We start from the raw sequence: 18369 nt of genomic DNA, 5'->3' as shown, positions 1-18369 counted from the left end.
GAGAAACGTCCATTTGGATCCTTTGCCCATTTTTTGAACAGAGATTTTTATGTTTTGTCGACTGAAAAGAAAAGAAAAATACAAGTGACCTAGAGGCTGAGAGTTATGTTTTATTTGGAGGAAATTTTTAGGACTTAAGTCCGGGAGGCAGCATCTCAAGTAACCCTGAGAGAACTGCTTGGAGGAGAGTGTGTGTGTGTGTGTGTGTGTGTGTAGGAGTCAGGTTACATAGAAGTTTTGCAACAAAAGGCAAGTAGTCTGAATGTCTTAAGTAATTTTGTGAATTAAAGAAAACCAGATAAACCAAGTTAAGGAATTTAGTGCTTTTCTCTGTATGAGAAGATGCTCGAGTCTGGGCTCAGTGAAATCATCCTTTGATATGCACCTCAGCTATCTGGGGACCATATCCTGTTTTCACACCCTGAGTTCCTCTGGGCTCACCAGAGGGAGTGACTGTAGTCTGAGGGCTGATAGAGGGCAGATATTCTTCTCCTTCCCAAGTTCCCTCAGGTTCACTGGCTCACACTGGAGGGCTACAATTGCTGATGACTGTGACATCCTTGGTTATTGACACCACAGGAAATACTCCATTTCTCAGTTCCCTGCTTGGAGGATCTGGAGGAGCACCCAGAGGACTATAATATGGTATTGAATGAATGAGTGAGTAAATGTGTTTCAACAGGCAGTGGGGTTTGCACAAGCAGCAAAGCACACCCACCTGCGCTTATCTGGGGGTGTGACTGCGTCATTCATTGCGATGGTGGGTCTGCCCAGGGGGCACCTGTTTCTGCGTGGTCCTCTAAGAACCACGCCCTAAACTGAACCGTGTCACTACTACCCCAGATTCCCACGTAGCCGCCTACCCAGAGCCACAGATGCGGTTCAGGCGCGGTTGCCCTGGGCAACCTGCCGCGCCACGCTTCCTGTATTGATTCGAATCGCAACTTACGTCACGTCCTCCCGAGATGCCCGAGGCGCGCAGGCGCAACCGCCCGGAGTGGGCGGGGCGTGATGGGGCGCGGGCCCGAGGCCCGGGCGCGCGGGGGCGTGGCGGGGCGTGGCGGCGGCACGCAGCGCGCCGGCGCGGGGGCGTGGCCGGCCGCGGGAGCGCGCGCGGCGGAGGAGGGCGCCGGAGGCCGCGGAGCAGCGGCCGACGCCATATTAAGGAGCGCGGAGCCGGGGATCCCGTCAGCTGCGGCCGCGGCCGGACGCAGCGGAGCTGCGCGCAGCGCAGGTGGGCGCGTCGCGGCGCCGGGAGAGGCGGGGCCGGTGGAGCCAGCGGGCGAACGGGAGCGAGCCAGGTGAGGCGGCTGAGGTCTGGGGACCCGCCCCCTGGACCGGAGCTGCGACCCCGGAGCCGGGCCGGGCCTGGCAGCGGCGTGGGTCTGTCCCGGGCCCCGGAAAACAAACCGGCGATCCGGCCCACTACTCCCAAGCTCGAGCCCCACTCCGGAAGCCGGCCAGAACCCCGAGCGCCGCCCCCTAGTCCGAGCTAGGCCCGAGTGACCTCAGCATCTCACCTCCCGTCCGAACCCCCATGTCCGAGCCTTCCCCCAGGCCAGGCCCTGGATTACTTCCCCAACCCGAGCCACCTGCAGCCCGCCATCTCCCCGCGAGGTCAGCGTCCCTGTTCTTTCTAATTATGAGGTTGAGCTCTGACCACCCCTAAACCGGGGGTCTCCCCACTCCGCCCACCAAAACGGCCGGCCGACGCCCTAATCCGTATTCTACATCTCTGGCCTGTCAACCTCGGGTGTCCCGAGCTCGGGCCCGGCCCAAATTGAAACTGCCCCCCGCCCGCCCCCAAGCTGTCACGACTCACCCAGGCCTGGACCAAACCCCGCCCCCACCCGGGTAAAAGACAATCCAAGCCTTGTGGACCCTGGAACAACCGGGCTGAGGGTACGGAGACCCTGTCCGTCGGCGCTCCCCATTGTACTCACTGCGCCCCTCTGTGCTCCTGGCACAGGGAAGCAGTTAGACGACGAGTTTTGAATACATAAGTGCCCCCCTGGCTCCCGGCCCCTCTGGTTTCTGCTCCTACCTCCCTCCTTCCTCAGTTTGTCCCGTTCTGACCACGACCCACCCAGAATCCACCTCTCCATTTCGCCGCTGACTCCACCAAAATCTGAGACCGCCTGGCTGTGCCCAACCGCCCTCCACCCCGGGATCATTCTGGTCTTCCTCCAAGCACAAGCGCAGCCACTTGGGAAATGCCAAAGTCACCCCATCACAGCCATCTTTCCCAACTAAAAACTGACCCCCGCCTCCCATTGGCCTTGCACTATTCTGACCTGCCCCCAATTAAAAGCCTGAGTTCCACTGTTGTGTCCATGTCCAGCCTAAACCCGCTTTATTTTCCCTCATCATATCTCTGGGTTCAAGGGGCCTTTCAGATTGGGGACTAGATTCCCCCACCCCCACCCTGGTACACTGAGCAATGACCTCATGCTTCTGGCTGTTGAGGCAACACCCCCTCCTCTGTGCCCCTCCACCCCACTTCTTACTATCCCTTGAGTGAGGACAGTTTACCTAAAGAAAAACCGTCCGCTAAGACCTCATGCAGCCAGATCCCTCCCCCAGATGGGGCCAGGTGGGAATGTCTGTGTAATGAAGACCTTTGAGGGGGTCTCTCCTGGTAGGGACTGGATCTGTCCTCTGGAAGCTGATGAGATGTGGGAGTAGGGGGGCTGTCCCCAGAGTGGTGCACATTGTCGCTTGGAACACCTCCCAGCCCGTTTATGGGCAGACTGTCTCGTGCGTCCTCGTGGCCTGTGATGTGGAGGGTCCCTTCTGTTTTGGCCACGCCGGGCTCGTATTTCTTCTGAACTTGAGAGTGGAAGCAGGTGTGCTGGCCACTCGCTGGTGCTTTGTGTCGTGAGTGAGGTTTGATTGCTCCCAGAGGGTTCCATTAAGGATGCAGGCCCTGCCTCTCCAAAACCCAGGGCCCTGGTCGTCGGACAGTGCTTGGCTCAAAGGACACTTGCTTTGCTGTGGTGGGGGGCAGTGTCTCCCATGACTGCACCAGCCAGCTTGCTGCCAGGACTATTGCCCAGGAAGGTCTCAGAGTCTGTGCCTGGGCTGGTGGTGTCTGTCTGGGGCTGGGCATGGGGGACCTTGAAGTCTCACGATGCTTCAAAAGCAGATCTGCATAGATGCTCACACTGGGCCCTCTGTTCTGGCAGGAAGTCTCTTGCTATTCATATTTATTGGGGCTGCTGATTGGGGCAGGTTTTGTGTACCAGGGACTTCTGCCTTTGGGGAGGCCCACAGTGGCATTGGCTGTGGGGCCTTTCGCTCAGTGTTACTGAGAGGGATGAGGATCAGAAGCCACTCTATCTTCCAATCTGTCTGGGACTCCAGGCTGACTTGGAGGTCGAGGGACTTGTTCTTAAAGAAAGAAACCAGCCGACTTGGAGCACCCTGTAATCCTTCTCTTCTGGAGATTTTTGTCTGGGACACTGGCAATGTCTGGGGACATCTGTGGTTGTCATGACTGGGGAGGCTCCTAACATTGAAGGGGTGGGGGCAGAGATGGGGCTCCACGCCCCATGGCGCCCAGGACGGTTCCCCACCGAGAGTGATCTGGCCCTGATCCTGAAAGTCCACGGTGCCAAAGTTGGCGGCCTGGGACCAGAGCACCGACCAGAGCCCATGCATGCAGAGTCTCCGTGTCAGTGCCCTGCGACGCTGGGGCTGGAGAGCCCTGGCTGGAGCTGATAGAGGGTGGGCAGTCCGTCTTGGGGATTGGCACAGGGAGCCAGTGGCCTGCAGAGCTGGGAAAGGGGTATTCAGCCCTCCTCTTCTGCCCCAATAGCTCCCAGTGCTCCTGGGAGCAGTGCTGCTGCTTCGTTGTATCAGCCAGCTCGTCAGCTCCACTGGTCTCGGCCCTGCCTGCCCCTCACTGCCTCCTCCAGTCTTTGGCTGCTGCGGAGTCTGCCCAGAGAAAACAGGGAGTGTTTAAGTCAGGGCGCAGGGCTCAAGCCCCCACTGACAGTCTCCACGGGACGTTGGTGGCCCCGACTGCCATGTCCTGTGTCCTTGGCAAGTGATTGCCTTCTCCTGCCTCAGTGTCCTCAGGTGTGAAGGGAACGAGAGCACGCACTGTGCCCCCTCTTGGCCCAGCCTCCTTTAGTCATCCCACCACCACTCACATGGCAGCCTGCACCTTCCCCTCTGTCCTTCAGTCTCCTCCACTGTTGTTCAGTCATTAAGTCATGTCCAACTCTTTGCGACCCCATGGACTGCAGCACACCAGGCCTCCCTGTCCTTTACCATCTCCCAGAGTTTGCTCAAACTCAAGTCCATTGAGTCAGTGATGCCATTCAACCATCTCATCTTCTTTCACCCCCTTCTCCTCCTGCCCTCAATCTTTCCCAGCATCAGGGTCTTTTCCAATGAGTCGGCTCTTCACATCAGGTGGCCAAAGTATTGGAGCTTCAGCATCAATCCTTCCAGTGAATATTCAGGGTTGATTTCCTTTAGGATTAACTGCTCCACTGATGTTTCTCTTATTGTCTTATTTTTGTGGGTAACAGCTTTACTCAGATAAAATCATCGTGCTCCACAATTCACTCACTTAAATTGTGCAGTTGGGTGGTTTTCAGTATGTTTATGTGGTGTGTGCATCTGTCACCACTGTAGTTCCAGAGCATTTCCATCAGCACTCACTCCCAGCCCCTTCTCACCTCTGGCGACCACTAACCCACTCTTAGTCTCTGGATCCACCTGTTCCTGGCATTTTGTATAAATGGCATCACACAACACGTGGCCTTTTGTGTTAGGCTATTCTCACTGAGCATCATGTCTTTAGGGTTCGTTCATGCTGTAGCATGTCCTCTTTTTTGTGGCTGGATAATTCTGTCATCTGAATGGGCTCTGTCATGTCTCTGCACCAGTTGGCAGGCCCCTGGGCTGTTGGCACTTTCTGTCTGTTGTGAAGAGAGCTGCTGGGGACAGCTGGGGCACCCTCCTGTTCCATCTCGGCTAGGACACCTCTGCTCTCTCGGTGGCCTCCCCTCACCCTCAGTTTCCTGTCCTCATTTGCTACTGGTGCCCAGACCTGGCTCCTGCCCACAGGCCCACGTGGCCATCGGCCTGTCATCCTCCCCTAGGTGTCATGTGACGTGTCCAGAAAAGGTGGCCCTTTCCTCAGACCTTCCCAGCCCCCTCCCTTGTGTCCCCCAGCCTCACCTGGGACTCCTCCTCTCCAGCCCCCCCATCTTGTTAGGACCACTTGCTTTCTCACCTGAGCAAGCAGATCCCAGCTCCCCACCAGCCCACTAAAGCACCTCTCATCAAACCCCTCTCCCACCCTTCCCCACCCCTGCCACCAGCCGCCCCAAGGCACAGCCCAGGAGATTGTTCCAGCCTCGTTACCTTTCCCTCTTCCTGCCCCCAGTGTGCTCCCCCTAGACCATGCCTTCCAACCCCCGGCTCTTCCCCAGATCAGAACTAGCCTGGGAGTCATAGGGTTGTGACCTTCAGTGAGAGTGTCATCTCTACCAGGCCTGAAGCCGCTGCGGGAGGCAGGGTCAGGCTGCCATGGTGGCGGGGAGGCCACTTGAGGAGGTGGGGGGGACAGATGGAGGGTAGGCGTGAGTGTCTGTCTGCACTCATAGAAGGGCTGAGCACTGAGAGGTCAGTGCTAGTCTTCAGAACTGGAGGAGGCAACTTTTCCCCCTAAAGAGTCCCCTAAACCAGAGGGTCTCCATCAAAACTGGGGGTGCAACATCAGTGGGTGGGGCCAGGGATGCTACTCAACCCCACAGTGCCCAGAAGGGTCCCCACAGGAAACGACCTGGCTGCTTATCAGTATGTGGTGGAGGGGGGGCTGCCCTCAACATGCTAGGCTTTTTGCCACTCCCACCCTGGACCCATGGGTGGGAACCACAGTGAGGAGATGGAGGAAGTACCTCCGACACTCATGGCTGCCTGTCAGGAGTGAGGTCACTGTCCCCGGGTGTGCAGGCGGATGCAGAAATCTGTGAAGGCTCTGGGGTCCTGGTGGGACACGATCAGGAGTTGTGATCATATAGATGGTCATGAGTCACTGCTGTGGTGCTCAAGTCCTTCTTCCTTTCCATAGGCTTGCATCCTTTGAGCTGCTGCAGACCCAGATGCCCTTAAGGCCTCAAAGCTTCACCCAGTCTGATCGGAGGGGGTGCCCTGTGAGCCACGAGGTGAGGGTGAGGGTTGGAGTGGCAGTTTCACCTGGAGGTGAGACTTCCTTGGGGGTGTGGTCACAGGCAGGAGAGCTGTGTTGACAAGTCTCTCCACACCTCCAGGCTGTGAGTTCTGGGGCACCACGACTCCCAGGAGACTCCCTGCTTGGCAGCTCCTACACCTGCCCACACACAGGGCTATAAGCGTCTGCTAAATGAGTGAGTGAATGAATGAATGACAAGAAGAGGCTCCTCAGGTGCGCCGCCAGGCCTCCCCACCCCAGTGATTCTCCTCAGTCACTTGGAAGGCACTCTGTCCCCTATTGGGCATAGCCCTTTCTGACTCTGGCCGTCCTCAGCCTTGTCCTTTCTTGTCCTTAGACGTGAGGAGCTGCTAGCTGGTTGGGTCTCCTCTGCAGGTGCAGCCACTCCCTTCTCAGGTCCCTGTCTGTGCCTTCTCTGTGGCAAGGCCCAGAGCTCAGGTCCTAATCAGGAGTCAACGCCTGTACAGCTATGGCCAGCCCTCCTGCCAGCGGGAATCCCGCCCCTCTCATGTTCTCGGGATGATCCTCCCTAGTCCAAGGGGAGACCAATCCTTGTCACCTGTGAGGACAGTAGGGGAGAAGATGGGGCCCTGCCCTGTCCTCCCCACATGCCACACAGCCTACATCGCTGGGCAGTGGAGGGGCGGGAAGCAGGTGCAGCTGGGACCTGTCGTGCACTCCTCACTGAGCCCAGGAGACCAGCTCTGCTCCCTAGCGTCCCCTTTGGGTCAGACTCTACCAGCTGCTCCATGGAAGTTGCACCCGGTTTCACCCTTGCACTTGTGATGTTACTCCATTATCCCCACTTTTGAGATGAAGAGACAGGTTCAGAGAGGAGAAGTTGCTTGCCTGAGCCAGTTAGCCAGTAAGGGTCGAAGCCCAGACTCACAGCCAGCTCTGGCCCCCTCCACAGCCCGCCCTGGGACTGGTGATGATCACAAGAAGGGGATCCACCAGGGCTGGCCAGCCTGCGCTGACGTGGAAAAGGCAAAAGCAGAGACTCTGCTGGGAGCAGAAAATTGGAAGACCTCCCCCTTTCTGGTTGGGTCTCTCTCTGTGGCACTTCTCCCCCACCCGTCAGAGTCTGGCTGGAACAAGACGACCAGTTACCCTGCCTTCTCAGGGGCTGATGGTCAGGAAGCCATGGACTGGCACCAGAGCTACCACAGTCTTCAGGTTCTTCACCTGCACGCCTCATGGGCCGGGAGGGTGCGTCCTGGAGGGTCGAGGACCCCCTCAGAGGCTGTGCCCCGAGATGGTGGTTCTCAGGGAGCCCCAAGCATTGGTTATCATGACCCCTAATTGGATAGCTCCAGCTGCAGCTGGCCGATGCTGATGCGCCCTGGCTGTAATGACCAGTCCCGAGGGGGCCTGGGAGCTTTAGACGGCCGGCCTGCTGGTGCCAGGGTGCCCACCAGCCTCCCGAGCCCCAGGGTCCCTCCTTTGTGGAATGGAGAGAGAGTTGAGCCTGGGGACTGCATTGAGCCATGCATCTGGACTGTCTGGTGCTCCACTGGCTGCGGGAGGGGCACAGGTGGGCTTCATGTCCCTGCCCTTGCATGTGTCCTGACAACCTCCCCACAGGGCTGGGAGCAGAGTCCTGTCCCCCAGGAGGCAGTACCCACAGGCTCTGCTAGCTTGTGTCCTCCCCTCCCTACCCCTAGCCCGTGCTCCATTTGGGGAGCCTGTGTGACCTCCCTCCCAGAGGCCAGAGTTACCCCCTCTAGGATGATGCTGCGCCTCCCCCCCACACCTCAGGGGACACTGGAGTGTGTCTGGGGACATCAGTGATCCACACAACTGGGGTGATCCTCCTAGCATCAGACAGATGAGGGCCTGGGGGGCTGCTCTACACCCACAGTGACCTGGATGGCTGGGATGTCAGCAGTGCCTTGGGGATGGGGGAGGCCGGCAGCTGCCTGGAGCCCTGAGTCATCAGCCACGTCACGGGGTGTCTCCTTGGCCTCAGAGCCCCATAGCAGGAAAACAGCAGGAGCGGTTCTCAAGATAAGCAAGGCCCCAAAGGACCTGCAGTTGGTCTGAGCACTGCTAGAAGCAGGCACGGCCCTGTGGGCCTGGCACGAACTAGCCAGGGGTATGCCCAGGATGCTGCTCTCACCTGAGGAGGCCTCGACAGTGATAGTGGGAGGGACGCACTATCCTGGGTCCTGCCCCACAGGGCACTGTCTGACCTCATTTCCTCTGTGGGCTCAGGGAGGGGTGGTTCCTGCTCACCCTTGGGGCTGCAGTGACTGGAGGCGAGCACCTGCCCTTGTTTTCTTCCTTGGGTGGGACCCCAGCTGTTAGGAGGGCTCTTGGGGCTTGGACACTGGGTTACCTTCTGGCCCCTGGGTCCCTGCCAACCCAGGGCCAGCCCATGCTCTGTCATTTCACTGGCCTGGCCCTGTAGGGCCCTCCCCCAGCACTGCATTGGGTCATCCTCACTGGGGGGCCGTGACAGGCACTGGGGCGTGGAGTGGCATCTCCAGCACCCACAGTCATGACAAGCACAGATGTCCCCAGACTCGGCCCGGTGTCCCCAGGGCGGAACCACCCTGGTGAGGACCACTAGGTTGACTGAGTGCCTGATAACTAGAAATCCTGCGGGCTGGAGGGCTGGGCGAGGTCAGGGGTTAGTGAGAAACTGCAGGGGAAGCCTCCTCCAGTGGGGCAGTGGCTGGAAAGCCAGGAGTTGTTAGGAGACAAGCGGAGCAGGCAGAGTCTTCCGGTGCAGAGCTGGCCGCGCCCCTACCATGGAGACTCTTCTGGTCTCACGCCGGGTGTGCATGACCCCCGCTGTGTCTGGCTGCTTATTTCTGTGAATGGCTGGCGAGTTCCCGAGACACAGAGTCCAAGAAGCACAAAGTGACAAGGCACGAGACCAGGGCTTCCTTCCTCACTAGACCCCGTCCTCTAGTTCCCCTTCCCAGAGCTGACCATCTAAGCCTTCCGAAAATAGCTTGTTCTGCATAGCGTGTTGTCTGTGCAGTGGGTCCCCAAGACCCCCACCGCTTTACTGCAATGCCTCTGGCAGTGGGGGAAAAAGGCCAGGCCCCCCACATAGACATCTGAGCTCTGTCCCCTGCTTTCCTGAGCAGCCTGCGTACAGCAGCTTCCCTGTACACACGGGTTTGCACACGTGTGCCAGAGTTTCTAAGGGGAAATTCTTAGAAGTCAAAAAGGATGTGCGTTTTTAGATTTTGAAAGCTGTTGCCAGATTTCAGCTCCTGCCAACAGCGGGTGGGAGTGTTTCCTCCGCGGGCGAGGGTGTGTCCTCTGATCCTGGAGCTCTGTAGTGTGAGGTGGGAGGCAGCATCTCCCATCTCTGCTTTGATCCTCCCCCTCCCTCTTATAAGGACCCTGTGATGACATTGGGCCTCCTGGGGAATCCTGGGTCGTCCCCACCTCAGGGGCCTTAACCCCGTCTGCAGAGCCCGTTTTGCCATAGAAGGAACACAGCCACGATCAGGGACTAGGGACCTCTCTGATCCTCAGCAGCCACAGCTGTCAGCAGTGAGTTGCCTGCCTGCCGCACGGCCTTCTGCAGACTGTCCTGTAGGGACAGAGCCCACAGATGATGAAGGGCACTTCACGTGGGCGTGCTGACTGGATTCAGATTTAGTGCACGCCCGGTGCCTGGACCCTTAGCGTCTTAGCAGCAGCTCCTTTGGGCATCCCAGAAAACCAGTCTCCACGTACTCTGCAATGACCTCAGTGCTTTGGGCTCTTAGCTTCTGGTGTGCAGGCTGCATCTGCACTGCTCTCTGGGCCCTGCCATCTGACCACACACGGAGCCACCAGGGGCATTGACATGGTGGCTTTGGTCTGTGAATGGAGAGGTCCTGGTTTCCATCAGCCCTGTGGGCAACCCCCTCGCCATCCCTGAGCTGAGGCCCCAGAGGGGGTGCCACTGAGCACATGGGCTCCAGGGAGCTTCCTGCCCACCATGTGGCAGCTAAGGCCCTGTTTAGGTCTGCGGAGTACATTCAGTATGTCGGGCTGGGAAGTTAGCCCTCTGAGCCTGGTTTCCGTGTCTGCCAAGCAGGGACAGCCACTGACCTAACTCGGACACTAGAACAGAGCTCAATGGCTCCTCAGTGTCCTGCGTGCTCATAGCTTGCTCACGGGCCCCTTGGGGGAGGAGGAGGAGAAGGCCAGAGAGGGAGATGACTGGCAGTCATTTCAGAGGCTTTATCTTGTGGCCACAGTAGACAAAATGTGTCCAGGGACCTCTGCCAGACAGGATGCCAATGACCATGAAGGGGTGGCTTCTTTCACAGATTCACCTGAAATGGGAGTGGAGGTTGGCGGTGTTCCAAACCCATTTCTCTCAGTGGGAAGTCTGCTGTCTGTCCATGACAGGGATGTGGGCCAGCATGGGCTTGGAAGAGCCCCAGGCCAAGTGCTGTGGGCCTGGGGTAGGGGAGGGAGGGCAGGTGGACCTCCAGGCAGGAACCCTGTTTGCCCCACCTGACCCGTGACCCCTTGCCCAGCCTCGCTGTCCTCATCTTTGCAAGAGGGTGCAGGCAGCCAGTTCACAGGTGACGGGTGGCTGTGTTATCGTCTCTCAGGGTCAAACCCCACTGGCTTTGCTTTGACCAAGTGTTTGCCTTTGGGCCAAAGCCACACTGAAGACGCCCTGTGCGTGGCATGATCCCAGTGAGGGATGAGGACCTGACAGGCTCAGCCCAGGGTTAGGCCCAGGAACTCGGGGAGTCTGTGTCTGAGGTGTGGAAGTAGGACGTGGGCAGATCCACCTGAGCATCTTGTAGTCTCGTGGTCACATGTAAGAGCAAATGTTCTTTGATCTTTCTGTCTACATGGATTTGACGCCTCTGGGACCTCCTAAGAGTGGAATGACACAGTATGTGGCCTTTTCTGTCTGGCTTCTCTCACTGAGCACCATGTCCTCAAGGCCCACCCGTGGTGTGGCAGGTGTCAGAACCTCCTTCCTTTTTTAAGGCTGAGTGATACTCCACTCTGTGGAGGGACCACATTTGTTCATCCATTCACTGTCGACGACTCTTGGGTTTCCCTTCTTGGTTTTCGTGAATAGTGTATGTAAAGGCGCTTGAATACTGGCTTCTTTGTGGGTCTGTTTCCTTTCTCCTAGGTGTATATCTGCATAAATCTCAAAGTGCAGTTGCTGGGTCACCTGACTGTGTATATTTGATTTCTTGAAGAGTTAAAAGGGGCAAGGGGCTGGGGGGTCAAGTGTTTAATGGGGACAGAACAGGGAGTGAGTGTTTCATGGGGCCAGAACTTCAGTTTGGGAAGATGGGACAGTTCTGGAGATGATGGGGGGATCGTTGCACGACAGTGTGAATGTGTTTAGTGCCATTAAGCTGTGCACTTATAAGTGGTGACGATGGTGAATTTTATGTTATGTGTACTTTACCATATATATATTTTTAAGGCAGGAGTGGATTTCACCAGGGCACTACATCTAGGAATTTGTATTAGTAAACTTAATCTCTGGCCAGCCTTTGCTTTCTTAGTTCATGTTTGGTCTGTCACCAGCTGTGTCCTGGCCTGGAGGCTCGGGGGCTGGAGCTAGCCTGGCCCCACCTGCACACGGCCCTCCAACCGAAGGAGTAGAGTGACAGTGGCGGGGAGAGGCGGCGGGGTCTGGGGATGCTGTGCTTGGCTCCCTCCCGAGCCTCATGCTGCCCTCCATCAGGGGAGGCGACAGGCTAGCGTGTGGTCGTGGGCACCCCGGACCCAGGTCTGCGGTCTCCCTGGACAGGTTGCGCTGCTCTCTGAGGCGTCCTGTCCTGGAAGGTGCATAGCCCTCCTGCCTCAGGCCTCTCTCTTCAGCCTCCCCTCATGCTTCACTCTTGACTCCTGTCCTCAGAGAGGCCTCCTGACCGGGGGACCTGGGGGGGGAGGGGACCTGTCTGTCCACTGGTGGCGAAGTCCCTCCACCAGGTAGGCCTCGTGCCCAGTCAGCTTCGTGGGGAGGGCCAGGCAGCTGATGGACCCCCCTCCCCACTCCTGCACCCTGTTCTGTGCTTTGGGACCAAAGCTGCTCTGCTTAGAGGAAGAGGGATCAGGACCACCCCTCCTCCCACTAGGGACCCCAGGAGCGAGGACATGGTCCAGAGGTGGCGAGACCGGGGCCTGTGCAGGAAGAGGAGGGGGCCTGGGGGCAGATTCCCCACAGGATAACCAGAGAGGGGCCTGTCTGCCCCATCCTAGGCTCCTAGGCATCCTAGGCTCTGGGCTCCTAGGGGGAAGGCCCCACATGGCCGGGGGACTCGGCTGTCGCCCAGGGTACCCCGTGGTCACCAAGAGGTGGTGGGGGCTGCTGTCTGCCGGTGCTGACCTCCTCCCCCTCCCCACCAGGCTGTCCAGGGCCGCTGAGCACGGCTGGTGGGCTGTGCCTGCCCGCCTCACCATGGACCAGGACTATGAGCGGCGCCTCCTGCGGCAGATTGTCATCCAGAACGAGAACACGATGCCATGCGTGAGTGCTGGGGCCGCCGCGCCACCGCCATCCTGCCCGGTGGAGCCTGTGGGGTGGGGCCGGTGGGGGCCCAGGTGTGCTCAGCCACTGGGCTTTGTCCCTTGAGAACAGAGGACACACACGTTCTCCCCCACGGTGGCAGCGTGGTCACACCCAGGTGTGAACCCCCCAGCACCTCCTGACACTTCCTCTGCTGCTGGGGCCACAAGACCCCTCATTCTCTGGGGGACTGGGACAGAGGAATAGGGGGAGCTGTTTTGCTCTTTGCCAAGCTCTCACCCCCTCCGCCATGTTGTAGGCTCCCAACACGTGGCAGGCTGTGCCCACCACTTCTCAGCACTCTTGGCTCTGCGCAGGCTGTCTAGAGTGGGCTCCTTCCTGCCTCTTCCAGTGTCTGGGGTTTTGGCACTCCTGGGCACACCTCTGCCTTGTCTCTGCGTCCCCTTCCTCTGTGTGCTGATGTCTCGGTCTTCTCTGAGGACTCAGGCCTCAGGTTTGGGGCCGCCCTGCTCCAGTGTGAGCTCATCTTAACTTGAGAACACCTGCAGAGACCCTATTTCCAGTTAAGGTTGCACCCCAGGTCCCGGGGTGGGACCTCAGCATCTCTCTGGGGAGCACAGTTGAACCTCCCTTATAGGAGAAAGGACGTTCTGGGACATTCCCACTGCCTGATGCGGGGGCCGGGGAAGAGACTGTGGGGATGTGGGTGGCGGGACCACAGGCTGGACACTCTGTGTTCTGTGCTGTCAAGTTCCTGTCCGTGTGTGACCCTGGAAAATGGATTGCAGCTCGTGGCGATGCCCACACTTGGGCTCTCGCTCTCTGGCCTCTTCCTGCCCAGGGAGCAGGACACATGAACTGAGCCTCAGACGTGGTGCCACTCACAGGCGCCAGCACGTGGGTTACTCCCAAGATCAAACCCTCAGCCAGAGGCCATGGACAAGGAGACATAGTGGGCGGGGCCTCGGTCAGGGAGGAGACACTGACCTTGGGGGCTCTGAGGCACCCAGCCCACCCTGCCGTCCTTCCAGGTGGCGGAGATGCGGCGAACCCTGACCCCTGCCAACTCCCCCGTGTCCTCCCCCAGCAAGCACGGAGACCGCTTCATCCCCTCACGAGCCGGTGCCAACTGGAGTGTGAATTTCCACAGGATCAACGTGAGGGGCTGCCAGAGGGCGGAGGGTGAGACCCTGACTGTGCAGCCTGGGGGCAGGGGCCCATCCTTCCCACTCACTCTTCCTTCCCTCGCCACCCACAGGAAAATGAGAAATCCCCCAGCCAGAACCGGAAAGCCAAGGATGCCACCTCAGACAATGGCAAAGGTCAGCACTCAGGTCCCCCTGGCCCCAGCCCCCCACCCCCGGCCTGGCCTCACGGAGCTTGGTGCCCACAGATGGCCTGGCCTACTCGGCGCTGCTTAAGAACGAGCTACTCGGCGCTGGCATTGAGAAGGTTCAGGACCCACAGACAGAGGACCGCCGGCTGCAGCCCTCCACGCCTGAGAGGAAGGGCCTCTTCACGGTGAGTCCACTGGCCACCACCGCCTCCTATTCAGCCCTGCTGCGGGCTGGAGTCCCAGAGGGTGGGGGCCCCTTTAATCCCTGCCTCACATCAGGCTCACCCCAAGCCGCCCACCACCCCTTTCACGTGCCAGCCCCAGGGCAGCGTCAGAGGCCCGGCTTGGGACCCCCCTGACACTCTGAGTTGAGGGGCTGGTGGCTGTGGGGGCAGGAGAGATGGGCGGACACCAGCAAGCCTGTGGGAGGACACCTCGGGGGCCAGGCCTGGTTTGCTGGGGACACACGTCTCTAGTCAGAGTGCTTCTGGTTTGGTGCCCTGTGTGCTCTCCCACCAGGGGCTCAGGGCACCGGGGCTTTGGGGCACAGCATCCGCTCAGAGGTATCCCCCACCTGCAGTACTCCCTCAGCACCAAGCGCTCTAGCCCCGATGATGGCAATGACGTGTCCCCGTACTCCCTGTCCCCCGTCAGCAATAAGAGGTGAGTCCAGCCCCGCATGGGGTGGGGAGGGGGCAGTGCTGGGGGCTGTGCACAGGTCGAGGAGGCTCCAGGCAGAGGGGAAGTGGGTTGTCGGAGCTCAGGGTGGCTGAGCACCCATGGCGGAGGGTCGGTGACCATGGGGTCACCCACAGGTCTGGAGTCACAGAGTGTCAGGATGAGCAGGAAACACCGGGGGCTGCTGGAAAGGGAGACTGTGAGGTCCGTGCAGTCACTGCAAAGCCACTACCCCGCCCCTTCCCTGCAGTCAGAAGTTATTGCGGTCTCCACGGAAACCCACGCGCAAGATCTCCAAGATCCCCTTCAAGGTCCTGGACGCTCCCGAGCTGCAGGATGACTTCTACCTGAACCTGGTGGACTGGTCCTCCCTCAACGTGCTCAGCGTGGGGCTGGGGACCTGCGTGTACCTGTGGAGTGCCTGCACCAGCCAGGTGGGTGCTGCTGAGCACGTGCACGTGTATGTATGTTGCAGGGGGTGGTGCTAGGGAGCGGCCAAGCCAGGCCGGGCCCTGTGTGAGCGATGGGGGAGCTGCAGGGGCCTGGATAGTTTCCAGCCACCCCTTCCTCCTACCTCATCTCCTCAGGGTGCAGACCATCCCTGCCCCAGGCTGGCTTCCGGGAGTTAGAGTCTTGATCCTGGCTTGAGCACAGGGCTCCCCACCCAGCAGTAACTCTCCCTCCTCTGAGTGGCTGCTGGCCCCCAGGGCGGCATGTTTGAGGGACAGAACTACATGCAGGTGGGTTCAGAGAAAGGGAGGCTGGCACACCCGCATACACATCCCATACAGCCCGTGGCCGATGCCTGCTGCAGGGCCCCCAGGGTGTGATGCCCGTGCCCCTCCAGTCTGTGCGGTCAGCATCCCTGTGCTTGTGTGTGTCCCTGAGCTCCCAGCTACCTCCTGGGGCCCACAGTGAGGCCGTTGCTCACAGGCCTGAGGTGTGAGGGAATGAGAGAGTGAAGGGATGGGTGGATGGATGGATAGACAATCTGGGCCTTAAAGGAGGAGCGGGTCCCATGTCTGTCGCACCAACATTACGCCTTCCACCAGGTGACCCGGCTCTGTGACCTCTCCGTGGAAGGGGACTCAGTGACCTCCGTGGGCTGGTCTGAGAGGGTCAGTACACCAGCTCCATCGCCTTGCTGGGCAGGGTTGGCACAGGGGACTTCACTGAAGGGGACTTCCACATTGGTGGGGGCCTTGCACACCCAGAAGGAGCCTTATGGTCATTTGTCCAGCCCCAATGACATCTGCACCCTGGCTTTCCCCAGCCTGGTGCAGGTGGTTAGATGACAGACACAGGGGTGGGCAAGTTTGCTCCACACGTTGATGCGTGTGGATCTCTGCACATGTCATGTGGGTTTTGACAAACCTAAGCCCTGTAAGACTATCTGCCCAGGTTCCTAGGAGGGGGATCCGATGGCGCATGCGTTACAAGACCTTGGGGTGGGGAAGGGCCCCATGCTGCGCCTGATGCCCACCCACGTTGCCATCCTAGGGGAACCTGGTGGCTGTCGGCACACACAAGGGCTTCGTGCAGATCTGGGATGCCGCTGCAGGGAAGAAGCTGTCCATGCTGGAAGGCCACACGGCACGTGTCGGTGAGGAGCCGCCTGGGGGCAAGGGTGGGGGTGTGCTGCGGGGCCAGGCTGCATCCTCAGCCTGCCCTCCACCTGGCCGCAGGGGCTCTGGCCTGGAACGCCGACCAGCTCTCATCTGGGAGCCGGGACCGCATGATCCTGCAGAGGGACATCCGCACGCCCCCCTTGCAGTCAGAGCGGCGGCTGCAGGGCCACCGGCAAGAGGTGTGCGGGCTCAAGTGGTCCACCGACCATCAGCTCCTCGCCTCGGGGGGCAACGACAACAAGGTAGGCCAGCCCCTCGCTCCCTGCAGCCCCCTCTATGGAGCAGGGGTGACGGGGGTATGCCCTGAGGGACACCCAGCCTCACAGCCCTGTCCCCGCAGCTGCTGGTATGGAACCACTCAAGCCTGAGCCCTGTGCAGCAGTACACAGAGCACCTGGCCGCTGTCAAGGCTATCGCCTGGTCCCCCCACCAGCATGGGCTGCTGGCGTCCGGTGGCGGCACGGCTGACCGCTGCATCCGCTTCTGGAACACACTCACGGGGCAGCCACTGCAGTGCATTGACACCGGCTCCCAGGTGTGCAACCTAGCCTGGTCCAAGCACGCCAACGAGCTGGTGAGTGGTGGGGTACAGGACAGGTGGGCGGCAGGGGGGCAGGCAGTCAGGCCCCGGCCAGCCAGGTCTGGCAGAACCTCACACAGGCACCCACACCCAGTGACCCCCAGGGAGGCCCAAGGGCTCTCGTGGGCAGTGTGGTCCCCGTGTCAGTCCAATTGTGGACCAGGGAGCCGGGCTGGGGCTGTCACCTGCTGGTCTCTGCACCCTTCAGGCAGGCCCTAGTGTTCTTGTGCCTTGTGGATGTGTCTGGGGGCCTGGGCCCCGGCACAGTGCCCTTTCTGTCCCCTAGGTGAGCACGCACGGCTACTCACAGAACCAGATCCTGGTCTGGAAGTATCCCTCTCTGACCCAGGTGGCCAAGCTGACCGGGCACTCCTATCGGGTCCTGTACCTGGTAAGTCTCCCTGCCAGGCCCAAGAGGCAGTACGCCCTGCTGCCCAGGTCTATCCTCCCATCTGGGCCAGCTCCGGGCCCCAGGACCAAGTGACAGGTTGTGGCATTGTCACTCTGAGTCTGTTTCACCAGCTCCGTGCCCTGTGAGCAAGGGTAGCTCTGCCCACTGTGTGATCCCCAGATGTCTGCTTCCACATGGAAGTGGAAGATGCTGCAGATAACCACCGTGTACTTGCTCAGGTCATCTCTAGACGGTTCACTAAATAACCATTCTTACATGTCTGGAGACAGGAGCCCCTCTCCTTACGCACATGCTCTTGTCAACATTTTCGTGTTTTCCAAAAAAAACTTCTGTCCTTAAGCCAGTGAGTCCTTTGCCGAATTTCACAGAGAGATCGTCCCTCATCACAGCAGGCAGGATGTCCTTTGTGTTTTCCCCGGGTGCCTACAGCTGCGGGGACAATGGCCTCTCTCTCCTCCCGTAGGCCATGTCCCCCGATGGAGAGGCCATTGTCACCGGTGCTGGAGATGAGACACTGAGGTTCTGGAATGTCTTTAGCAAAACCCGTTCAACAAAGGTAAAGTGGGTCGGTATCAGCACCAGATGTTCCCAATTGCGTGCCCTCAGCCTGTCCTGGGTGCCCCCGCACCCCCGCCCTGCCAGCCGGGATCTCTCCGGGACTCCCCACCCCTCTCTGCTTCTGCATTGCCTGGCCCCCTTGCACATCCTGGGGCGCTCACTATGCCAGGTGCCCGCACAGGCCCCTCCTCTGGCCCAGAGCCTTGGGGTCCCTCCGGGCAGAGCTTCCCGCCCACACTTGAGCGGCGGGGCTGGGTTGAGGGCTCAGCATCGCCCCTGTGTGCCCTGCAGGAGTCCGTGTCCGTCCTCAACCTCTTCACTAGGATCCGGTAAACTCAACAGCTACCGGCCGTTCTGGTCGCAGAGCACCACCTTGTCAGCGTGCATGGACCCTCTGCTCCTCCCTACATGGGCCCAAGATCGGCAGCGGGTTGGGGCGGGAGCCAGGCCTGGAGAGACCCTGAAGATTCCATTAAAGCCTGATTGAGAACCCTGTTGGCCGG

The 18369-nt window shown here is 59.6% G+C and overlaps 1 protein-coding gene across 8 annotated transcripts; it reads left to right on the top strand.

The window, feature by feature from the left end:
• Window positions 1–1118: 1118 nt before the first annotated feature.
• On the top strand, window positions 1119–18356 carry FZR1 (fizzy and cell division cycle 20 related 1). 8 transcript variants are annotated; one of them, XM_081499800.1, is made up of 15 exons: window positions 1119–1301; window positions 6089–6182; window positions 12554–12674; window positions 13706–13831; window positions 13933–13996; window positions 14068–14195; window positions 14591–14673; window positions 14939–15122; window positions 15741–15806; window positions 16189–16291; window positions 16374–16558; window positions 16657–16890; window positions 17183–17287; window positions 17772–17864; window positions 18158–18356. In XM_081499800.1, exons 3-15 carry the CDS (start codon window positions 12606–12608, stop codon window positions 18197–18199), a joined length of 1482 nt encoding a protein of 493 aa, XP_081355926.1. In that variant the 5' UTR covers window positions 1119–1301; window positions 6089–6182; window positions 12554–12605; the 3' UTR covers window positions 18200–18356. The 8 variants fall into 8 exon arrangements, with proteins under 8 accessions (XP_081355926.1, XP_081355925.1, XP_081355923.1 ...); XM_081499799.1 differs by having other exon boundaries at window positions 17772–17873; XM_081499797.1 differs by lacking the exon at window positions 6089–6182.
• Window positions 18357–18369: the final 13 nt, after the last annotated feature.

The sequence above is a fragment of the Giraffa tippelskirchi genome, chromosome 6, assembly GCF_054371585.1.
Source record: "Giraffa tippelskirchi isolate mGirTip1 chromosome 6, T2T-mGirTip1v1.2.pri, whole genome shotgun sequence".
Classification (NCBI taxonomy): Eukaryota; Metazoa; Chordata; class Mammalia; order Artiodactyla; family Giraffidae; genus Giraffa; species Giraffa tippelskirchi.
The sequence above is the reverse complement of the archived record's forward strand: the minus strand, read 5'-3'. Positions and strand labels throughout refer to the sequence as shown.